Raw genomic sequence first — 21,847 nt, forward strand, 5'->3', positions numbered from 1 at the left:
CCCGCGCAACGCAGCGCCGGCGACCACAGTTCCGGCCTTCGGAGTTCTCTCTCCTTTCAGAAAGTTGCTGCGAGTTTCAGAGTCCTGGTTGCCCCCCCCCCCTTGCAAGCAAAAGGGCGGCCAAGGAGGGGTGGACGGGCAGGGGGGGGGGAGCAACTGCCCCCCACAATAAAAAAATAACTGAAGTTCTCTACCCCCCCACCCATAAAGCCTGCCCCACACCAAAACCAAAATCCTGGTTGCCCCCCTTGCAAGCAAAAGGGCGGCCAAGGAGGGGCGGGCGGGCAGGCGGGGGGAGCAACTGCCCCCCATAATAAAAAATAACTGAGGTTCTCTACCCCCCCCCCACATAAAGCCTGCCCCACACCAAAACCAAAATCCTGGTTGCCCCCCTTGCAAGCAAAAGTGCGGCCAAGGAGAGGTGGGCGGCCAGCGGGGAGCAACTGCCCCCACAATAAAAAAAATAACTTAACGGGTTCTCCCCCCCCAAAAAAAAGTCTGCCCCACACCAAAACAAAAATCCCGGCCTACGCCCATGAAAAGGGCACCATTTTGCTTTGCCCTCATCCCCCGGGTTTTGCATTGCTTTGCAAGTGGGTTTAAGGGGTGCAAGCTGAGCAGCCCCGTCCACGCAAGACTTGGGAGTGGACCCAATGAAGTCAGTGGACCTGCTCTCTAAAGCAGCGACTAGGTCTGGGCTACGACACCGCCAGCCTTGAGGGGGAAAAGCCAAACGCCTTGGGCAGACCCGGTGAAAGAATTATTTCAGTCAGAGTTCAGTCTCCAGAAAAGAGCATGGACTGAGCCGCAGGGGCAGCAGCCCAAACAGCTCTTTCTGCTCCGGGTGAGGAGGAGGAGCGTCTTTGCAAACGCTTTGGAGTAACTTCAGAGGCAGCCCTATAGTTTGGAGGTGAGTCGCCTTTGGAGGAGCGGCTGCAGCAACCTTTGCGCTGCAATCATTATTTCACCCCCACCGCCCTCTTTGCTCTCGCCTCCAGTGTAGCAACACGTCAGCGAACCGGTTCGAGGCAAGTGGAGAGGAGCCTCTGCAAAATGGCAAGTGAGCCCGATACCACCGAAGTGAGGAAGCCGCACAGATTTGACCAGGGAGCCTTGGAGAGATACCTGGGCCGGCACCTGCCGGGCTTCCCGCAACACCCACCCGAAGCGCTGAGGGTCAGGCAGTACAGGTAAGGATGGCAGCTTCGCGGAGCAATGGTGCTCGAAAATCAGGGCACTGAATTCAGCGAGATTCTTGCATTTCAGGGGGTTGGGCTAGATGACCCTGGGGGTCCCTTCCAAGACTACAATTCTATGATCCATCCACCCCCCCGGCACAAGAATCGTGGGAACCGTAGTTATGGGCAGGACTTTTTTTCAGCCAGAACTCTCTCCTCAACTCCGGATCCCTCTCAGGTGGGCGCCATTGCCATTAAAAGAGAATAAGGTGTTTATGCTGAGTTCTCAGATTTCATTAGTGCCCTGTGCAATGCCAAAATTTGGCACCCTGGACCTATTGCGCTCCATTCTAAAGCGTAATTGCTGCATCTCCGGTGGCAACTCCCAAGACTTTGCAGCGCAACCCAATGACCAAACCGGTTGCCGTCATGAATTTTTAGTTCATGTGTGTTCGCAGCCTTCGGTAAACGCTGATAGCGCTGCAGCCTTAGGACTCTTAAATCAATGTGTGGAGAGAGATGGAAAGGAGTACATTAAGCTGCAAACATTTCACTGAAATCTGATGGGATAAGATTGCTTTCCTTTCTCCTGCACATTCTTAATTATCCCCTGAGATACCCTATGCAGTGGTACTTTGGGTTACATGCGTTTCAGGTTACAGACTCTGCTAACCCAGAAATATTACTTCGGGTTAAGAACTTTGCTTCAGGATGAGAACAGAAATTGGGCAGCAGCGGGAGGCCCCATTAGCTAAAGTGGTGCTTCAGGTTAAGAACAGTTTCAGGTTAGGAACGGACCTCCGGAACGAATTAAGTACGTAACCAGAGGTTGTTGTTGTTTAGTCGTTTAGTCGTGTCCGACTCTTCGTTACCCCATGGACCAGAGCACGCCAGGCACTCCTGGCTTCCACTGCCTCCCACAGTTTGGTCAAACTCATGCTGGTAGCTTCGAGAACACAATCCAACCATCTCGTCCTCCGTCGTCCCCTTCTCCTTGTGCCCTCCATCTTTCCCAACATCAGAGTCTTTTCCAGGGAGTCTTCTCTTCTCATGAGGTGGCCAAAGTATTGGAGCCTCAGCTTCAGGACCTGTCCTTTCAGTGAGCACTCAGGGCTGATTTCCTTCAGAATGGAGAGGTTTGTTCTTCTTGCAGTCCATGGGACTCTCAAGAGTCTCCTCCAGCACCATAATTCAAAAGCATCAATTTTTCGGCGATCAGCCTTCTTTATGGTCCAGCTCTCACTTCCATACATCACTACTGGGAAAACCATAGCTTTTACTATACAGACCTTTGTTGGCAAGGTGATGTCTCTACTTTTTGGTACCAGAGGTACCACTGTATTTTTAGAAGTGTGAATTAAAGATGCTTGAATAAGTTAGGACATCTCCGGTAGGTGAACAATAACCCCCAGATCTCCCAGCTTCTATCCTTTGTAGAACCTGAGATATGAAGCAAAACGTAAAGGCATTTTTTTTGTCAGAAATAAGTCTACTTTTGCCTTTTCAGTGTTTTACTCCCTTCCCCACCTCCACGAAGGACACCCTTGTTATCTATTTTTATGGAAACATTCCAATATCTTAAAGGAGACAAATCTTCCCTTTGTAGTTATACACAGAACATATACCCATTATTCTTTTTCTCCCACGTACCCCTCCAATTCCTCTCTCCCCAGGTTGCTGACAAGTTCTGGAACTTTAAAGCAGACACTCTAGGCAGTTTTTGGACTCCCAACTCCCATTAGCCCCAGCAAACACTAACAACATCTAAAGTTTTCTCACGCAGGCTTTCAAACAGCCCAGTGCTGCTCTTTGAACCTCCGAAAACCCAGTGGTTCAAAGAGCAGCACAGGGCTGTTTGAAAGGCTTTTTTGAGGCCAGAAAAGTGTTATGTAATGTTATTCCGCTTCTCAGAGTGGTGAGAACACCTGCTTATCCAGGTGTTATTTCGTTTGGAAAGAGAGTATTTGAAAAATACTGGTATTTCGTAATATTTGCACTCATTTACAAATTTACAGGCTGTTCATGGTGGGGAGCTTCTAAACCAGGCATAGCCAAACTTGGTCCCCCAGCTGTTTTGGGACTATAACTCCCATCATCCCTAGCTAACAGGACTAGTGGTCAGGGATGATGGGAACTGTAGTCCCAAAATAGCTGGAGGGCCAAGTTTGGCCATGCCTGCTCTAAACAGTCCACCAGATAGCCGGTCTATCTGCTTTCAAATCAGATCTCTAGGAAGAAAGCCAGCAGTCTGAGAGCCCATATACAGCTCTGTGTGTCTTTCTGGATCTCACTCACTTCAGTTTGTCCTTTGTTTTCCCCACAGGTACACAGATTACAATAATCTCAGCTAATGGGGGAGGAGACAGTAATGCCTTTCTCCCCCCAAAATGGCTCTCCAACTGTTTCCTCATTGTGGGCCATTTACCTGTAATTCACCTAACAAAGGAGAGATGTGGCAACTTTGCCAAGACTCTCAAGGCAGTCTCTCCTGTTGGAATGCCCAGTTTTACAACAATACTAGCCCATTTATGGTTGTAGCTCCACATATAGTACTGACCTGCCTATCCTGGTTGTGTTTGAGCAATCCCCAAAGGTAGGAAGAAAGGACGGAAATAGGCAAGAGAGAGACACTGTTGTTATCTTGGACCGTTGCAAATAATTAACTAGCTTTGAAACTGTGTTCCAGAAACCCATATCCTACCAGCAATACACTTGTTTGTAAGGACCAGCTAACTTTTTTTTTTAGTGAGTTATAGAGGTCTAATTATTGCCCTCTGAACTCATAGAGCATTCTGCTTTTGTGCTGTTTTTTTCCCCCTCAGCACCAAATCTGGGGTTGTTATGGCTTCGGAGAGAAAACATGCCACGTAATGAGCAGGTGTGCTGTGCGTGCTCTGAACGTCGACTCCAGATTTAGTATTTATATTTATTTATTTAGATTACATTTGTGAATCACTTCCCATAAAGTATCTTGAAGCAATACCACGGTAAAAGCATCAACAATAAAAACCGTGTTTCTTACCAAATAGAAATAAAATAAAAGCAATTTCAGATATATAAAAAAAAAACAGTTTCGAATCCACTGGTATGCCTCCGCTGAAAAGGCTTGCCTCAAAATGTGTTGCTTTGATCATCAAAGCAATTTGCTTGTGCAAGTGTTTCATGAGAAAATTTCATAGGTGTGGTTCTTCTTCCATGCACCCAGACTTTTAACTAATTAAACCAAAGTTATTAGATTTGGTAAGGGTGGACAACCTAGGGTCCTCCAGATGTCACTGAACCAATAAGCACAAAACAACCCCTCTGCAGTGCCACAAATCCAACTCAATGGTGTAACGTTTGAAAATGTTGATCGCTTCTCCTGGCTGGGCAGTTATCTTTCCACAAGGGGTGACATTGATGCCGAAATCCAGCATCGCCTGAACTCTGCAAGCATGGCTTTCTCCCAGTTGAAGTGCAGAGTGTTTGAGGACTGGGACATTTGCAGGGAAACCAAAATGCTTGTTTGCAAAGCTATTGTACTACCAACCTTACTGTACGCTTGTGAAACATGGACCACTTATAAGCACCATCTCCAACTCCTTGAAAGATTCCATCAACTGTGTCTGAAAAATGTTCCATATCACTTGGGAAGACAAGCGAACTCATGCCAGTGTACTGGAAGAAGCAAAGATCACCAGTGTCAAAGCAGTGATTCTTCAACATCAATTTCGTTGGACTGGTCGTGTAGTTCAGATGCCTGATTATCTTCTTCCAAAGCAACTACTCTATTCCGAACTTAAAAATGGAAAGCGTAATGCTGGTGGTCAACAAAAGAGGTTTAAAGACTCTCTCAAGGCAAATCTAAAAAAAAATGGAGTATAAACACTGACAACTGGGAAACACTGGCCTGCAAGTGCTCCAGTTGGAGAACAGCCTTTACTAAAGGTGTCATGGGCTTTGAAGACGCTCAAACTCAGGACGAAAGGGAAAAACGTGCTAAGAGGAAGGCACGTTTGGCAAACCCTCACCATGATCAACTCCCACCTGGGAATCTAGGTTCCCACTGTGGAAGGACGTGTGGATCCAAAACTGTGGTTATGGAAGACAATCTTAGTCGGCTACGAGTGATCGCCAAAGATTAAGAATAAGACTGGACCAGAACTCCTATCATCTCTGGCCATTGGCCATGCAGGCTAGAGCTGATGGTGTATGGAGTCCAACCACATCCAGAGAACCACAGGTTCCCCATCCCTTTTTAACCCCTTGTATTACTATACACAAGGCAGTTTATAGGCTGAACAAACAACAAAACAGACAGCAAAGATCACACAAGTATTAACAAATCTGATCCAATACAAAAAAAGTCACAATAACTTTTAAATAAGCAACTTATATCCAATAAAGCAATATTCAATAATCCATTGGAATATTATAATAAACTGTAAAATTAAATATCAGCAAATAATAATGAAACGGTTTGCACTTATCAATTACAATAAAGAATTAATAAACTAGAATCAATAAAAAATAACGGCAAGTCACAATGCATGAAATCCCGCAAAACATACAAAACCATGCAGAAGGATCAAACTGAGAAACAAGGACACACAGCTTATAATTTTATTTTATTTTTCAATATCCCTAAACTCCTATTCTCTCTTCCCAGCTGCTTCTGCTGTTCTCAAAGTGCTGGTCTGGGGAAAAGTCCTAGGGCTGGAGGGTGGGGCAAAGCAGGTGGGAAAAGCCATTGCTTGATGAACAGCAGAGTCTCTCTCCCCCCTCACAGTTCTTCCTCTGGAGCAGCTCTCTTAGGAAGCCTCCTAGGGCTGGAAGGTAGGCCAAGATAGGTGGGAAAAGCCATTGCCTGATGGGCAGCAGAAAGTCTCTTATTCATCACTACATTTCCATGGCCCGAAGAGCTCAGCCTGCTGAATTTTTGTTTGCTGCCCTAGGAATCTCCTTCATTCATACCTCGGTAGAGTGCGAGACTCTTAATCTCAGGGTCGTGAGCAAAATATCCCTGCATCACAAGGAGTTGGTTTGGATTGCTCTTGTGGTTCCTTCTAACTCTACCATTCTATGATTCTATAACCAGCATGTGTTGGGTTGTACTTACGTTGTTTACCTTCTTAAAATGTAACTCACATGGTGAGCTTTTGTGTGTGTAAAAAGTGACTAACAAGTTTTTTAAAATAATAATAATAATGCATATCTTTGCTCACATAGCTCAGGGCAGTCCAACCCAACTTTTTACTTGGAAAAAGGCCTCAAGACCTACGTGCTGAGGAAGAAACCTCATGGCTCACTCCTGCCTCAAGCTCATAAGGTAAATTTGCTGCTGTAAAACAATCCATTCATGAAATATATTTGGCTTTCGTTTGAAAACATTGATTTGGTTAGCAACAGGGTGGAGAAGGAGAATGGCTTCTTCAGTTGACCGTAAGGACTAGGCTTGCAGGTATAAAAAGCAGAACTGCTACCGTCCAGGATCGTCCCTGATCTTGTGTTACATTTGCTGCTAGATTTGTGTTGAGGATTTGTCAGTAGTTGGCGTTAACATTTGTTACTAGCAATGCGATGTGGTTGTGTTATGGGATGGAGTTGGTGCAGTGTGTTATGACTTGGGGGTTGGGGGTTTCAGAGTTTTATAGACCCCCCTCCTGTGACGAGGTGTATATCTGAAACCACATGCATGTCCACCACATGCATGAACTCAATGTGAAGCTCTGAGAGGGTTGGCACCTTTAGCATGGAGCCATTACATGCATCTGTTAAAAATAAAATGTGATGCTGTGTATACCTTTAGCCCTCATGCCCAGTAATGAACTTGTCACATCAGGAAGTAGGGCAAAAAATGGTTTATTACGCAGAAATGAAAAGAGACAGAGCATATGGATGTTTTGCATATGCGAGCAGCAAACACTCATTAGACACATACACCCCTTAATTCTAAGGAATATAGAGAGTCCCTAACTAGCCCTAAAGAGTGAGTGCCACAGGCTCACATTAAAAAGAAAGAACTATAAGAAAGGGAGGGGTGTACACCTGTTCTAGAAGCGCACAGAACACAAAGTCAGGGAATTAAAATACTAGGTCCACAAGCCAACATCATCTCTCGCCTGTGCCTTTGGTTGTCTAGCACAGTGTTTCCCAACCCTGGGTCTCCAGCTGTTTTCAAACAACTATTCCCATCATCCCTGACCACTGGTCTTGCTAGCTAGGGATGATGGGAGTTGTAGTCCAAAAACAGCTGGAGAACTAAGGTTGGGAAACACTGGTCTAGTAAAGGATAGGATTGATCCTTAAGGAATAAAAGAGGGGGGTCCTGTTTGAGCTGTGAGAGAATGCACCATTCAAAATCTGGGGTTTGGGTATAGCCTGAATCTAACAAAACTTGGTAGAGAAAGGGGCTTCCTGAATGACTGAAGAATGAAACGCCCACATCCTTTGAACTGTTGTTTACTCCTGGGATAGCTTCAAAGTAAGGAGGGCACAGCCTTAATTTTGAGGAGACCACACATTTATCTATACGTGTACCTTGAAAGAGATCCCATTGTCTCTGTAAAGTCTGGCTCCTACTTAAAGGAGGGTGGTGGCCAAATTTTGCTGAAACAAAATTTGGTACTTTCTGCAGCTATTGGGGTATGGGTGGTAGATATTCATTCCAGGTCACATCTAAGATAGTAGCCTGTATGTTAGTCACATGCATATTTTATATTAAACTTACGTCAGCTGAACTGATCCATAGAAATAAACCATGTGAAATGGCTAGATTACCCTCCACTTGTATGCAACTCTTAAGCCACAGAGAGGAAGGGTGTTATTCTGGTTAGCGTGTTTGGTTTTTATTGGCTGTTACATGTGTGAGACTGATGTAAAGCTGTGAAATCAAAAAAGAAATAAAACCCTGGTAAGGCTGCATATTTGGTGTGAGTGGCTGATGAAAGTGATAAATTGCGAGAACTGTTGTGTGGGTGGAATGTCTATGTGGGCTTGTTTAACAAATGATACGGTTTTTCGTTTTAGACTTTTGTATTGGCATGGTTATTTTATGTGTATGGATATTGCCCTGTGTCGTACATCTGTTCATGTGAACTTTTCTTCTTCTAAAGTTATCGAGATTGTGTTTACTGTATACTTACATATTTGGATTTTTTTTTAAAGTAAATTGCTTCAATATTGTTAATAATCTATAAATTACTTAAATGGACAATCAGATAGCACTTGCATACATTTGGGTAAGTGCTAACGATTGTGATTCATTTCTGAAGGCTTCATTGCACCTTTAAGGATTTGTGAATGCTGGATAATAGGCCGGAGTATTTGAAGTAAGCTCCACTGAGCTCAGCTGAACTTGCACTCAGGAAATTTGGTAAAGGGTTGTAACCTTAAAATTGCAGTCTTATTCATGCTTGCTCCATTGAACTTAGCTGGGCTTAGCGTTGAATAAACTTCTATGGGATTGTGCTGTAAATCTGGCTGAAATGCATAAGAATTGCCGAATTCTTAAGTTCTACTGATCTGAATAGGGCAAGCGCATCCGTTTCTGTGGATCACAGCTTTTGTCACTTAAGCTCCTATCACTCATATTATTGTATATCCTACCATAATCCTGTTCAGGTCGACAGAGAATATCAGGTTCAGAAAGCCTTGTTTGCTGTTGGATTCCCAGTTCCTGAGCCTCTCTTATACTGTAGCGATGCTTCTGTGATTGGAACGGAGTTTTATGTGATGCAACATGTACAGGTTGGTGCTTTGATTGCAACAGCATTTATTGCACACAGTTTTCCTGCTCCATGGGCAAATTTAGCCCAGAATTCTTAAAAACATAAGAATGTCCCCACTGAACCAGATCAAAGGCCTATGAAGTCTAACATCTTGTTCTTACAGTGACCAAGATTATTGTTATTATTATTACCTCTTCTTCCCTTGGTTGGTGGAAGGTACATTTTGTGGTTCACCTCAGGTGCCAAAATGTCTTGGGCCGGCCCTGCCTGGGACTCCCCATCTGGATCAGGACCCTAGAGTATGGGAAGAGGGTGTTGGGATACTGCCAGGGAGACAAAGGCTACCACTGCCTCCACGTCGACTCCGGACGTCCATCGATCTCCCGTAGATACAGTATCAGCGATTAGCGACACGAGCTCCAGAAATAGATGGCCACATTCCTGGGCTGATGCACACTCTATCAGCAGAATTCACACACAACAAAAGTTGCACTCAGGAGGGTATCATTTAGAATGTTTATTCAGCGTTGGTCAGAACAAAGAACAAACATGACTGCCTGCTAGCGTGTTCTGGGGCAGAGAGAGAAAACGAAAGCAATAGCAAACATAAACATCCTGTGAACAGGAAATACGCAGACTCTGTGACTCACAAGCCTGCTCCCTTTTAAGGTGGAATGGAAATATCCTAACAGAGGAGACTCTAAGCCTTTGCCCCTTACTGCAGTTCTGATTTAGATCAGCTCTACAATGCTTGCAATATGCATTGCAAAAAGGTTTCTTTTGAAATGGATGGGCTCTTTTCCTCCTCTCTTCAATGCATATTTTATTTGTGTGTGGGGTGGGGTGGCAACGAGGACCACAGCCAGGAGCAAAAGATTAAAGTCTCACACATCAGCCCCTTCCAGTTTGTGAAAATAAATTCTGCATTCAAGCACAGAACTATGAAGTTATGATCTCATGTTGTTTCCCTCTAAGTATGTTACTAATCCGATCTCTTGGTTTATCTTCATTGCTCAACTAAGGCGAAGCAGCTTATCTATGTCTCAGTGCTTCTGAAAACCAGTAAGACAGTCATCACTGACTTCGTAATTTATTCTGAGCCTATATATTAGGCTCTATCTGCACTATACATTTAAAACAGTATTGTACTGTACCAACAGTCATGGGTTCCCTCAAAGATTCATGAGAACTGCAATAATAATAATAATAATAATAATAATAATAATAATAATAATAATTAATAATAATATATTTATTTATACCCCCCCATCTGCCTGGGCTTCCCCAGCCACTCTGGGTGGCTTCCAACCAAATATTAAAATACAGTAATGCACCAAAAATTAAAAACTTCCCTAAACAAACTGTAGTTTGTTAAGGGTTCTGTGAGACCCCTCTTCCCCAAATTTCCCTGGGAAGAGTGATTTGCTGTTAACCCGACTGTAAGAATTGTAGCTCTGTGGGATGAGGGGAGGGATACAGGTCTCCTAACAACACCGAGTACCCTGAACAAACTACAGTTCCCAGGATTATTTAGGGGCAGCCATGGCTGTTTAAAGTGGCATGATACTGCTTTAAATGCACAGTGCAGATGGTCTGGTGCATCTTGTGTTTTAAAGCTGTAATCCTCCCTATTTGCTTCTCACCCACCTTATATTTGGCTCCTGGTGTCTTTAGGGTCGCATCTTCCGAAACACTGCGTTACCTGACATAAGTCCAGTGGAAAGATCTGCTCTATACATAGCTGTAATAGAAACTCTGGCCAAACTACACTCATTCAATGTGAATTCACTGGGACTCCAAGGCTATGGAAAAGGACCAGGTTACTGTAAGAGGCAGGTAAATGATCTACAAAACCTTTCCAATGCTTCAGCCTCATCGTATGACTTTCTTCACCAGTAATGTTCTCTTTGCCATTTACAGAGTGACTGACTTCCCTCCACACACTCATATTTTATTTTATTTTTTGATGTCAGGCAAGGGATACATATTTCAACTGTTAAACAAGAAAGTTAGCTTTCTGCAAGTCTTGGGCGATATTTAAGTGGCTGGTGTCAGCAACTAATGGAGCACGTTTACAGAAGTAGCAGCATTGGCCAGAGATCAATGGTCATTTCCAGTTTGATTTAACTGCAGCTGCTGATCAAGCAAATAGGTTTTCTGCAGCCCTCTTACACTTGCAGTTCTGCTTTACCCAACGTTGTTCACTTTGCCCTTTCTGTGCTCCTCCTCCTCCTCTTACTTCACTGCTGATGTTCCCATTATCAGTTTTCCACAACAGATCACACCACACCTTTACAACACCTGTGCTTCTGACTCTCACTAAAAAAAAAATACATTTGAATTGTGCTACTCGTCTGCTGTGTGAGGAAGTGTTCCCTTTTGAAAAAAGGAAATAAGGCTACTAATTTTATGGATTAGGATAGTGGTTCCCAAACCTTCCCCCCCACGGAGCACTTGAAAATCGCTGAGCAACTTAGCTGACCACTTAATGATTTTTCTTCCCGTTGCAGCAATTGTAATTCATTCTGCTTGATGCTGCATGATTTTTAAAGGTTTTTTGTTTTTGTTTTTTTGCTTCATTGGTTTCTTATAAATTGCATTTTGTCCCATAACAAATACAATTAAATACAATATGGGAAATGAAAAGCAATAAAAATTCACTAATAATTGATTGTGATGGATGTGCCCTCTTTTGTCTTCAATCACAAGTCCATAGACATCCTGCGGACTTCCTGAATGAAGTCCATGAACCACATTTTGGGAACTCCTGGACTAGGATCCAAAAAATGGTGCAACCACGGCAATCTGCTTTTGAAAGCGATATTGTGATATAATACTAAAAAAGAAATGGAGAAGTCCGCTAGCACAAACCTTTTGTCTGAGCTTAAGCAATTTATTTTTTGATCACAACCATAACATTTTGCCTTCAGTTGGGCCTCAGTCTAACATATATTTTGCCCCATCCCTTACTGATTTTGTTTTCAGGTATCAACTTGGAGAAGACAGTATCAAGCAGCTGCTCATGCAAACATCCCAGCTATGGATGAATTGGCTGAATGGTTAACCAGCAACCTGCCTCCTGGCGATACTGAAGAAAAGTTGGTCCATGGAGATTTTCGATTAGACAACATCATATTTCATCCAACAGAGGTATTGTGCATACGGCTTCAGTTAGGCGTGTAGCATTTTCAGTATACTATGTGCATAGAGCCCTGAGATAAAAGTAGTCCCTCTTATTTCTGTGTGCTTTGTAAAATATTGCATTTTCTGCCTCCGGGGAAGATGTCCAAATACTTTTGTGTGTTATCAGAAGCAAGACACGGATGACACTGCTCTATTGGTTAGGTGCAATTTGTTTAAATTTGTCACCAGTGGCCACTCTGAAAAGGGATTGGAATGAAAGAAAGAAAGAAAGAAAGAAAGAAAGAAAGAAAGAAAGAAAGAAAGAAAGAAAGAAAAGGCTATGGAATGCTTTGTAAATGATAGAAGAATAAAGGAGTCTGTTAGAAGGGGCACATTTCCACCCAAAGATTGGATGGTGCTGAGGGTGACTTGTGCTGAGGGTGACAGGTTTCAAATTCTCTAAGAGTATGTCTGCATACTCTTTTTGTCGTGCCTCAAATTTATTTATTCCATAGGTTTGAATCAATTTGATGCCAGTACCCTCATGAATCACTCCTTCACCATATTACATAAAAAAAGGACTTGAAGGACAACCCCTCCCCATACAAACTGTCCCAGACTCTGTGTTCATAATCCGAGGCCCTTATTTGTGTGCCTTCTGCATGCGAGGTCTGAAGGGCCTTCTCTGTAGTGGCTCCCAGTTTGTGGAATGCTCTCCCCAGGGAGGTTTGCCTAGAGCCTAAAATATATATAATGAAAACGTTCCTCTTCAACTAGGCCTTGGGCTGATTAATATTCTACAGCCTTTTAAATGTGTCTGAGGGAAGAAGGGGTATCACTTGGCTGCTTTGTTTTAGTGATTTACTTGTTTTTATCGTGACAAGTTGACAATTATGAGAAATGACATTGATAACAATGTTCCTCGCTGAAGGAAGCCTCTTACTGCTCCATTAGGTATACAAATGTCTTTAGAATTAGAAAGGAACACTGAATTATATTCCTAATAGAATAATAGACTTCAGAGACGTACATAGAGATGTTGTAATACTGAACGGAGCCAGCAGTCATAGGAATCGACCTCCATGCTTGGGAAGTTTTCCTGACTTCTTCTGAATGACATGTCGTGCCAGAATGTCAGGGGAAAGGACAGTGTGAAGTAAAATGCTTCAGAATGAGGGGAGAAATTAAAAATCTGGGCAGTGGAGCTGTAAGCTCTAGGCGTATCTTCCTCATGGTTTGAACCGAGCTGAGAAAACCAGTTGGGCATTAACCCTGTAAATAAATTCACATAGTTACATAACTACCTTGTGGGAGGGATCATTCTAAAAAGAGCCCTCTGAAACTTCCCTCCTGCATCTCTGTGCCACCTCTTTTGTGAGTGAAAGTTGAGTCCTTTTTTGCGCAAGCAACAAATGACGCAACACTTGTAGAATAAAGTCCAAACCTCCGCTTCGGTTTCATGACCATAGCGACAGCCAGTTTAGGCTTTGCTCTGCAATCGTCCCCTTAAGTTCAATTTCTTTCCACAAAATACTAGTCCAGTGAAGTAGCAGCATGTGATACAGGGCACTGATACAAAGGTGGTGGGTTCCCCCCCAATTCTTGCTTGTTCCAGTGGACCTAGCCCTCGCCTAGTAGGCTGTGCCTCTAGTTCTGAGAGGTTTTCCTCAACCTTCCATTGCAACACAGTAATATCCCTATGCAATGTACTACTACTACTAATAATTTATTTATACCCTGCCCATCTGTGGCTTCCAACAGAATATTAAAATGCAATAGTCTTTTAAACATTAAAAGCTTCCCTAAACAGGGCTGCCTTCGGATGTCTTCTAAAAGTTTGGCAGTTGTTTTTCTCTTTGACATCTGATGGGAGGGCGTTCCACAGGGCGGGTGCCACTACTGAGAAGGCCCTCTGCCTGGTTCCCTGTAACTTGGCTTCTCACAGCAAGGGAACCGCCAGAAGGCCCTTGACCCTGGACCTCAGTGTCTGGGCAGAATGATGGAGGTGGAGATGCTCCTTCAGGTATACTGGACCGAGGCAGTTTAGGGCTTTAAAGGTCAGCACCAAAACTTTGAATTGTGCTCGGAAACGTACAGGGAGCCAATGTAGGACTTTCAAGACCGGTGTTATGTGGTCTCGGCGGCCGCTCCCAGTCACCAGTTTAGTTGCCGCATTCTGGATTAGTTGTAGTTTCCGGGTCACCTTCAAAGGTAGTCCCACATAGAGCACATTGCAGTAGTCCATTCCAAAGCAATTATTGGACACATGTGGGTGAGGGCTTGATACAGTGCCAGAAAATATTGGGTGCAATCAGAATGAGCCCTGTGCTTGCATGCTTTGTGATTCTCTTTCCCCCATCACTTCCAATTTAGTGGCAAACCCTCATTTGCTTTTGCCTTGATACTGGGCAAACAGTGGTATATGCAAACTGTGGTTTACAGGCAAACCAAGATTGCAAACCACAGTTTTAACTGCATAATAATTGCATGGTTTTGCCATTTTCTAAACCTCTTAACATCGAGACAAATATTGGGGTGGCTCCCAGCATCATGGAATCATAGTGAGAGACCCATAGAACCAGTCATTATTATTTTTAAGTGACTCTTTAGAGCTGGTAACACCAAGGTTGAGGGTTCTATCCTCCTAAATTGCAGGGGTTGGATTAGATGATCTTCAGGGTCCCTTCCAACTCTACAATTCTATGATTCCTTTAAAATAATGACAAGGGGAGGGGGGGGGGTCACAAAAAACCTTCTTGGGGGCAGGATGCAGCCAGTGGAACGTGGTCAGTTGCTCTTGTTTTACATGATAGATATAAATGCTTGTATGTAAATTCTGCATCAATATTTTGGGGTGGCTGCCGATGTAATAGAAAACAAGCTTCTCAGAAGTTGAAAGAATGGAAGCAGGGCCCTGAAGATGAACTGGTGTTAATGGTCCCTTTATACTCACCTGTGCTCACTTCATTGAGGTTATTCCTCCAGTCCTAGAACAGTCTCTCTGGGATCCCATGCTTATTTCAAGACCAGGGAGAGCCGCATAAGTCCAGCAAAGATGTTCGTTAGATTACTGCAACTCGAGGAAGAAAATGTTTGTGTCTAGAGCCTTGTGTGTACACTGGAGTCAGTGGTTGGGGACTGTTGGCCTAATCCAGCCCTTGCAGAACTGGTGCCCTCCAGATGTTGGTGGACTACAAATCCCATCAGCCCCAGCCAGCTTTGCTGCAATCCAACAGCACCTGGAGGGCACCAGGTTGATGAATGTTGATCTAAACCTTTCTCACCGTTGCCACTGGTTCCGCCCCCCGTATTCCTCTCTTTCCAGGCCCGTGTTGTGGCAGTGCTGGACTGGGAACTTTCAACTATAGGGCATCCTCTGGCAGACTTCGCTTACACTGTTTCTCTCTGGTTTTGGCCCAGATCCCTCAAACATTTGCAAACGGCGAATTTCCAGTATATAAACAATATTGCAGGTATGCACCCATCTTTCTTTATATGTTCTGGGCCTATGTATTGGGGGTCACCAAACTTTGGGGACCAGTGAGCTGAATGAAGGTCCTCGCTAGAGCGATGAGAGCCATTGGCTACAAATTTTAGGGTTCCCTTCTTATATCATTTCCTTCATGAAGAAGAGAAATGGCTTTGGGATGAGAAATTCTTATAGTAGATATTGTCTTTCCCCCGGAGTTCCTGCCCATTTCCATCTTGCAAATTAAGGGTTTGAAAGACTACCATCCTAGTGAAGTGGAACTGAGCTGGTTGTCTTTGTCTGCTTCCTGCCTTCAAATTATCTTGATGGTCTCCATTCAGGGGGTAGACAGATTGTACTTGGCAACTAAATTTGCACGTGCTGACCTTTATGCAAGGAAATTTGTGTGAGGAACTCCAGGTATGCCTGAATGCCTTTCAGGAGCCAAGGCTGGGATCGGACTGGTACCAGGGGCACAAAAATTCATGATGGGGTACCTCTTGTCATATTAGGTTACACCACTTACCTTGCATATGCCACAATCTAGTAATAAACCACAGAATAAGTTCATATGGACACACACTGCTTTTCACAACCAGACTTTTTTTGTATTAGAAACTCAATAGGGTAAAGGATGTTCTTGCTGCCAGCTCCACCTGACTGGCAGGCAGCAACACATAGCCTGAGCAAGTGGGATTATCTCCATTGCTCCTCTCTCTTTTCCCCACCCGCCACCCCCACCAAAGTTTTTTTTAAAGAAAGGTTTATCTGTGGGGCAAAGGAATTACGAACTGCCAGCTCCATGTGACTGGTAGGCAACAACAGCTCAGTGTATGCCTATGAGATGTGGGAGCATTCTCACATAAGCACTGCACTGGATACAACCTGTTACGTTATCTCAGTTGGTACAGCATGAGACTCTTAATCTCGGGGTTGTGGGTTTGAGCCCCACGTTAGGCAGAAGAGTCTTGCTTTGCAGGGCCTTGGTCTAGATGACCCTTGTCGTTCCTTCCAGCTCTCTCTCTCTATGGTTCTATGATCTGGTGGCTATATTGCTGCATGAGAAAATAGATGCAGTACAGTGGTACCTCGGGATGCGAACGGGATCCGTTCCGGAGCCCTGTTCGCATCCAGAAGCAAACGTAACTAGCAATGGCACGTCTGCACATGTGTGCGTCGCTTTTCACCGCTTCTGTGCATGCGCGTGACATCATTTTTAGCGTCTGCGCATGCGCGAGCGACGAAACCGCAATAATGCAGGTAACACGCTCTGTTACTTGCGGGTTACCGTGGAGCACAACTCAAATGCGCTCAACATGAAGCATATTCAACCTGAGGTATGACTGTACTAGTACAGTGGACGCCCAGGTTGCGAACGTGATCCGTGCGGGAAGCACGTTCACAACCCGCAGCGCTCGCAACCAGCAGCGCCGTGTCTGTGCACATGCAGGTCGCGATTTGATGCTTCTGCACATGCGCAAAGCGTGATTTAGCGCATCTGTGCATGTGCCAAAACCTGGAAGTAACTCATTCTGGTACTTCCAGATTCGGTGCAGTGCACAACCCAAAATTGCGCAACCCCAAGGTTCTGTAACCCAAGGTATGACTGTATATCTATTTATACCCCTGTTGCATACAATTAAGACAACAACAACTGTGTGTAACTGGCACACCAAAGCCAAGTTTTCACATTATTCCGTATCAATTTCCTAGGAATTCCTTCGGCTGAAGAAGTGATCGCGACGTACTGTCGCTGCAGAGGTATCAGCGCTGCTGTGCCCAGCCTGAATTTCTTCCTTGCACTCTCATATTTTAAAGTGGCTTCAATAATGCAGGTAATAGTTGTGGCTATAAATATATCTTACCCGTTTTAAACATATTTTAAGTTTCAGGGAGAAATACGGCAAACCATGCTCCTATATAATGTTAGTGAAGTGTTTTGAAGTTCAACAAGAAGTTGAGTGTCACTTTGATGTGCATCTTTCCTAGAATGTGATCAGATATGTCTCAGGCATGTGTCAATCACACCATTCAAATGCCCCTTAACATTGACATGAACACAAAATTTAATAACTGGGTGGCAGTGGGGAACCAGTCCTGTTTTTGGCTCACCTTAAACACTGGCAGATCCAGCTGTGAGATTTTGAGGGGCTAGTTGAGTTTATTACTACTACCATACTTCATATTTAGGGACGCGGGTGGCGCAGTGGGTTAAACTACAGAGCCTAGGACTTGCTGATCAGAAGGTTGGCGGTTTGAATCCCTGCGATGGGGTGAGCTCCCGTTGCTCAGTCCCTGCTCCTGCCAACCTAGCAGTTCGAAAGCACGTCAAAGTGTAAGTAGATAAATAGGTACCACTCCAGTGGGAAGGTAAACGGTGTTTCCGTGTGCTGCTCTGGTTCGCCAGAAGCGGCTTAGTCATGCTGGCCACATGACCCGGAAGCTGTACACTGGCTCCCTCAGCCAATAAAGCGAGATGAGCGCCGCAACCCCAGAGTTGGCCACGACTGGACCTAATGGTCAGGGGTCCCTTTACCTTTACCTTACTTCATATTTAGTTTTCCATAGCCTACAGGAGCTGGATTTTAGCCACCCTGCAGTGTGTTTGTGTCAGTGTCCTCAACACCCCAACTTTTTTAAAAAATAAACGGCTCTGGAACATCAAAAACATTGTCTTACACTGAACGTAACAAGAGAGAGAGAGAGATTGCATCTTCTTTTGTAATTCAAGAAAACCTTTAATAAAAAGTATTTCAAAATAAAATAACAAAGGTCATTATATATTACTTTAGCTAGTAACGAACAACAGCTCTTCAAATTTTATATTTTATCAGTTGTTTCAGAGGCAGAATTGTTTGGCTGTTCAGTACTAAGTGTTGTGCCATTTCACAATTTCTACATGACATATTGTTTTAGCAAGTGGGTTCTTGAATGAAATAAAAAGCCAAATCACACACACTTTTGTTTATATGTTCCTTAGGGCATCTACGCCAGATACCTTCAGGGAAATTCTGTTGCAGAAAACAGCCACAAGTTTGGCAGTATGGTAAAACCTTTGGCAGAAACTGGATTACTGGTATCAAAAAAGTAAGAATGGTTTATTCAGAATATATTTTTTAAAAATGACAACGAGTTCACTCCAAAGCAGTTGAGGTTGTAGTGTGGGGTATGCATGAGGAGTCGGGGAGATGAATTTGTTTCTGCTTTAAGGCTATGTACCTGAATAAAAATGCCATTACTGTCCCATCTGGGTTTTTCTTCTAGAACATCTTTTGCCACTGAGAGTCAGCCCTGTAGCACAGGAGAATTATTCCACCAGTCTAAAGAGGGCAAAGAAGTGCTTGAAACAGTGAAGGATTTCATGAAGAAATATGTTTTTCCAGTTGAAATGGTGAGACATATACATATTCAGAACATATTCAGAACACTGGTACTAATCAGGCACAGATTGAAAGCCTAATCATTTATTAGGAACAGAAATGTGGCTGAATTTTGCCCTGGTTTATTAAAATGCAGACTGGTGAAATATTGGCAAGAAACCTGAGCCAAGCCACTCGTTTCTCTAGTATATGACTCAGCAGTACTGATTTGTGGTTGTCAAAGTATGGCACAGATTTAGTTGCCGTTGGCAGCTCTAGCAGAGATGGGGAATTTTCTACTCTCCATCTGTCGTTAGACTTCAGCTTCCATCAAACAACATGGCTATGAGCAGAGATGATGAGAGTTCAAGTCCAGTACAGCTTTGCTCTCCCTGCTGTCAGGTCTAGTTCCTCCCTCAGTGCCAGAAGGCAGAGGTGATCCCACTGCAAAGGTTATTAGGGCTCCTGTATCATTCATAGTTTTTGTTATGTACTGAAGTTCTCACCTTGGGCCAGCAGGGGGATACTGTAGATAGTTCAGGTCCACATATGCAAATATGGGATCGAAAGTGATGTTCAGTGATTGGATAGTTACAGAAAGTTGTTACAGTTACATTGTACTAGAGCTCTGTATAAGCAGGCTGGCTGAACCCTTCAGTTCTGTTCTGGCCTGTGAATAAATAAGAGCTGTTTGAAGATTCGCTGTGTCGTCTGATATGTTCACCCACAACTTAACAGTTTTACACAGAGGCATAGGTGCCAGATCCTTGGGGCTGAGGCACTTTCACACCCCCCCAGTGTTTTTTTATTAGTGGGTGGGTCCCATCAATTTTCAGAGGGCATTTGACTCTGCCCCGTGGTACATCACAATGCCATGCTCGTGACATCGGGATGTTGTGTGACATCGGGTGCGCATGATGTCAAGACGAAACATCAGGCCTCCTCAATCATCTTGAGAAGTTGGTGCCTCTACAGAGAGGGGATTATAGCTGGTGCAACTTTTTTCATCGCTGGCCACCAGGACCATCTGCAAGCCTGAGTTGCCTCATAACAAAATGTGGCCTGGTAACTCACCTCCTGGGTTGGTGTCCTCACCCCAGGGGCATGCAGCAGCAGCAGCAGCAACATCTGTTTTCTAAATTGGGCAGCTGGAAAGTGCCTGCCATTTTAAGCCCACCCCAAACAAAACATGGACCCGTGGCATTGTGGGAAAATTTAATGGTGGATAGCTTTCAGACCCATCCATCTAGTGCAGGGGCCCCAGGGCAGGCACTAGTGGTGGGCCTTTCTAAGGTCCAATGGTACAGTTAGGTAAATTACACTCTAGACATACAGTGGTACCTCGGGTTAAGTACTTAATTCATTCCAGAGGTCCGTTCCTAACCTGAAACTGTTCTTAACCTGAAGCACCACTTTAGCTAATGGGGCCTCCTGCTGCCGCCGCGCCACCGGAACACAATTTCTGTTCTCATCCTGAAGCAAAGTTCTTAACCTGAGGTACTATTTCTGGGTTAGCGGAGTCTGTAACCTGAAGTGTATGTAACCTGAAGCGTATATAACCTGAGGTACCACTGTAATGGCTTTACAGGAGTCCTTTTATTTTACAGTGGTACCTCGGGTTACAAACGCTTTGGGTTACAAACTCCGCTAACCCAGAAGTAGTACCTCAGGTTGAGAACTTTGCCCCAGGATGAGAACGGAAATTATGCGCCACAGCAGCAGTGAGAGGGCCCCATTAGCGAAAGCGCGCCTCAGGTTAAGAACAGTTTCAGGCTAAGAACGGACCTCTGGCATGAATTAAGTTCGTAACCCGAGGTACCACTGTATTATTTTATTATTTATATGGTGCCCATCTGACTGGGCTATCCCAGCCACTCTGGGTGGCTCCCAACAAAATATTAAAAGCAGAATAAAACGTCAAACATTTAAAAATTCCCTGTTGTACTGGGATGTTTTCTGAAAGTCAAGTCATTTACCGTAGATGTGTGAAGGGAATATTGCTTCGCTATTCATCCAGTCTATTGGACTTCAGGTGCTCACGTTCACAATTCTGTGTCTTTATGACTCTTCCCTCCAATTACTCACAAACCATATGAAAAGCAGAGTAAGTAACAATCTAGTGAAATGTACTGAGGGGGGAAAATGCACTGATGTGGCTTTATTGGCTGTTGTGTGTTCTCTATTGATGTATTTTATTTTCCTAGGAAATGGTGGAGTATTACGCCAGAAATAAAAATTCGCCAGACGTATGGAAAAAGCCTGCCGTGATTGAGAGACTGAAGGTGCTTGTATTTTTTCACTTTGTGGTGTTAATAATGGAAGGAATTACCTGATACAGTCCTGTAGCTGTGCAAATGTCACTTGAAGAATAGCTTATCTGATGTTTGGGGATCTTATTCCAATTAAAATGGCAGGTAAAGTTTTGAAGAGAAAGAGTAGTTTATCACCCTGATCCACAGGCCTGATAAAACGGCGACGCTTTTGCTTTAAAGCACTTTAGGTCAATTGATTTCAACTGCAGGCAAGCCTAGGCCAAATTTCTTCTGCAGTTTCACAGGCTTACACTCTGGGCCGTTAATCATAGATGTTTTGCTGAATAACACTGTGGAAAGACAGAAATCTCTGCAATGTGTAATTCTTAGTCTTCTGTTTCTATAACCAAGAAAGAAAAAATAATAATTTCACACTAAGACACGTAGTCACGAGTTAGATGCTTCCTTAATGGAATTAGTTTGGTTGGAACCAGAGTTTAAAAACTGGTGTGTATATATATGAGAGAGAGAGAGAGAGAGGAAGGAAGGAAGGAAGAAAGGAAGGAAGGAAGGAGAAAGAAAAAAAGAGAGAGAGAGAGAATAAGTGAAGCTGTTTATGGCAATGCCAGAACCAATAATTTGGCTTGGTGTTTTCTGAGTGCTGTCAATCAGATTGGCATTTACCGTATTTTTTGCACCATAACACTCACTTTTTTCCTCCTAAAAAGTAAAAGGAAATGTCTGTGCATGTTATGGA

General features: G+C 43.9%; 2 protein-coding genes across 4 annotated transcripts in view; both read left to right on the forward strand.

Annotated features, from left to right (window-relative positions):
- Positions 1-21,847, forward strand: part of NPHP3 (nephrocystin 3) — a 227,965-nt gene that overhangs the window by 50,549 nt on the left and 155,569 nt on the right. The window lies entirely within an intron of this gene.
- ACAD11 (acyl-CoA dehydrogenase family member 11) overlaps positions 515-21,847 on the forward strand; it is a 39,855-nt gene continuing 18,522 nt past the window's right edge. The window contains exons 1-11 of one of the 2 annotated variants that reach the window (XM_081882956.1): positions 515-910; positions 999-1,190; positions 6,387-6,486; positions 8,781-8,906; positions 10,562-10,723; positions 11,873-12,037; positions 15,336-15,483; positions 17,193-17,314; positions 18,460-18,566; positions 18,744-18,870; positions 21,043-21,120. In XM_081882956.1, the coding sequence (XP_081739082.1) occupies positions 1,054-1,190; positions 6,387-6,486; positions 8,781-8,906; positions 10,562-10,723; positions 11,873-12,037; positions 15,336-15,483; positions 17,193-17,314; positions 18,460-18,566; positions 18,744-18,870; positions 21,043-21,120 (1,272 nt within the window). In that variant the 5' untranslated portion in view covers positions 515-910; positions 999-1,053. The remainder of the gene's footprint in view (positions 911-998; positions 1,191-6,386; positions 6,487-8,780; positions 8,907-10,561; positions 10,724-11,872; positions 12,038-15,335; positions 15,484-17,192; positions 17,315-18,459; positions 18,567-18,743; positions 18,871-21,042; positions 21,121-21,847) is intronic. The other variant, XM_081882955.1, reaches the window with a different exon arrangement.

This window comes from Podarcis melisellensis (assembly GCF_964234715.1).
Source record: "Podarcis melisellensis genome assembly, chromosome: 12".
Taxonomy (NCBI): Eukaryota; Metazoa; Chordata; class Lepidosauria; order Squamata; family Lacertidae; genus Podarcis; species Podarcis melisellensis.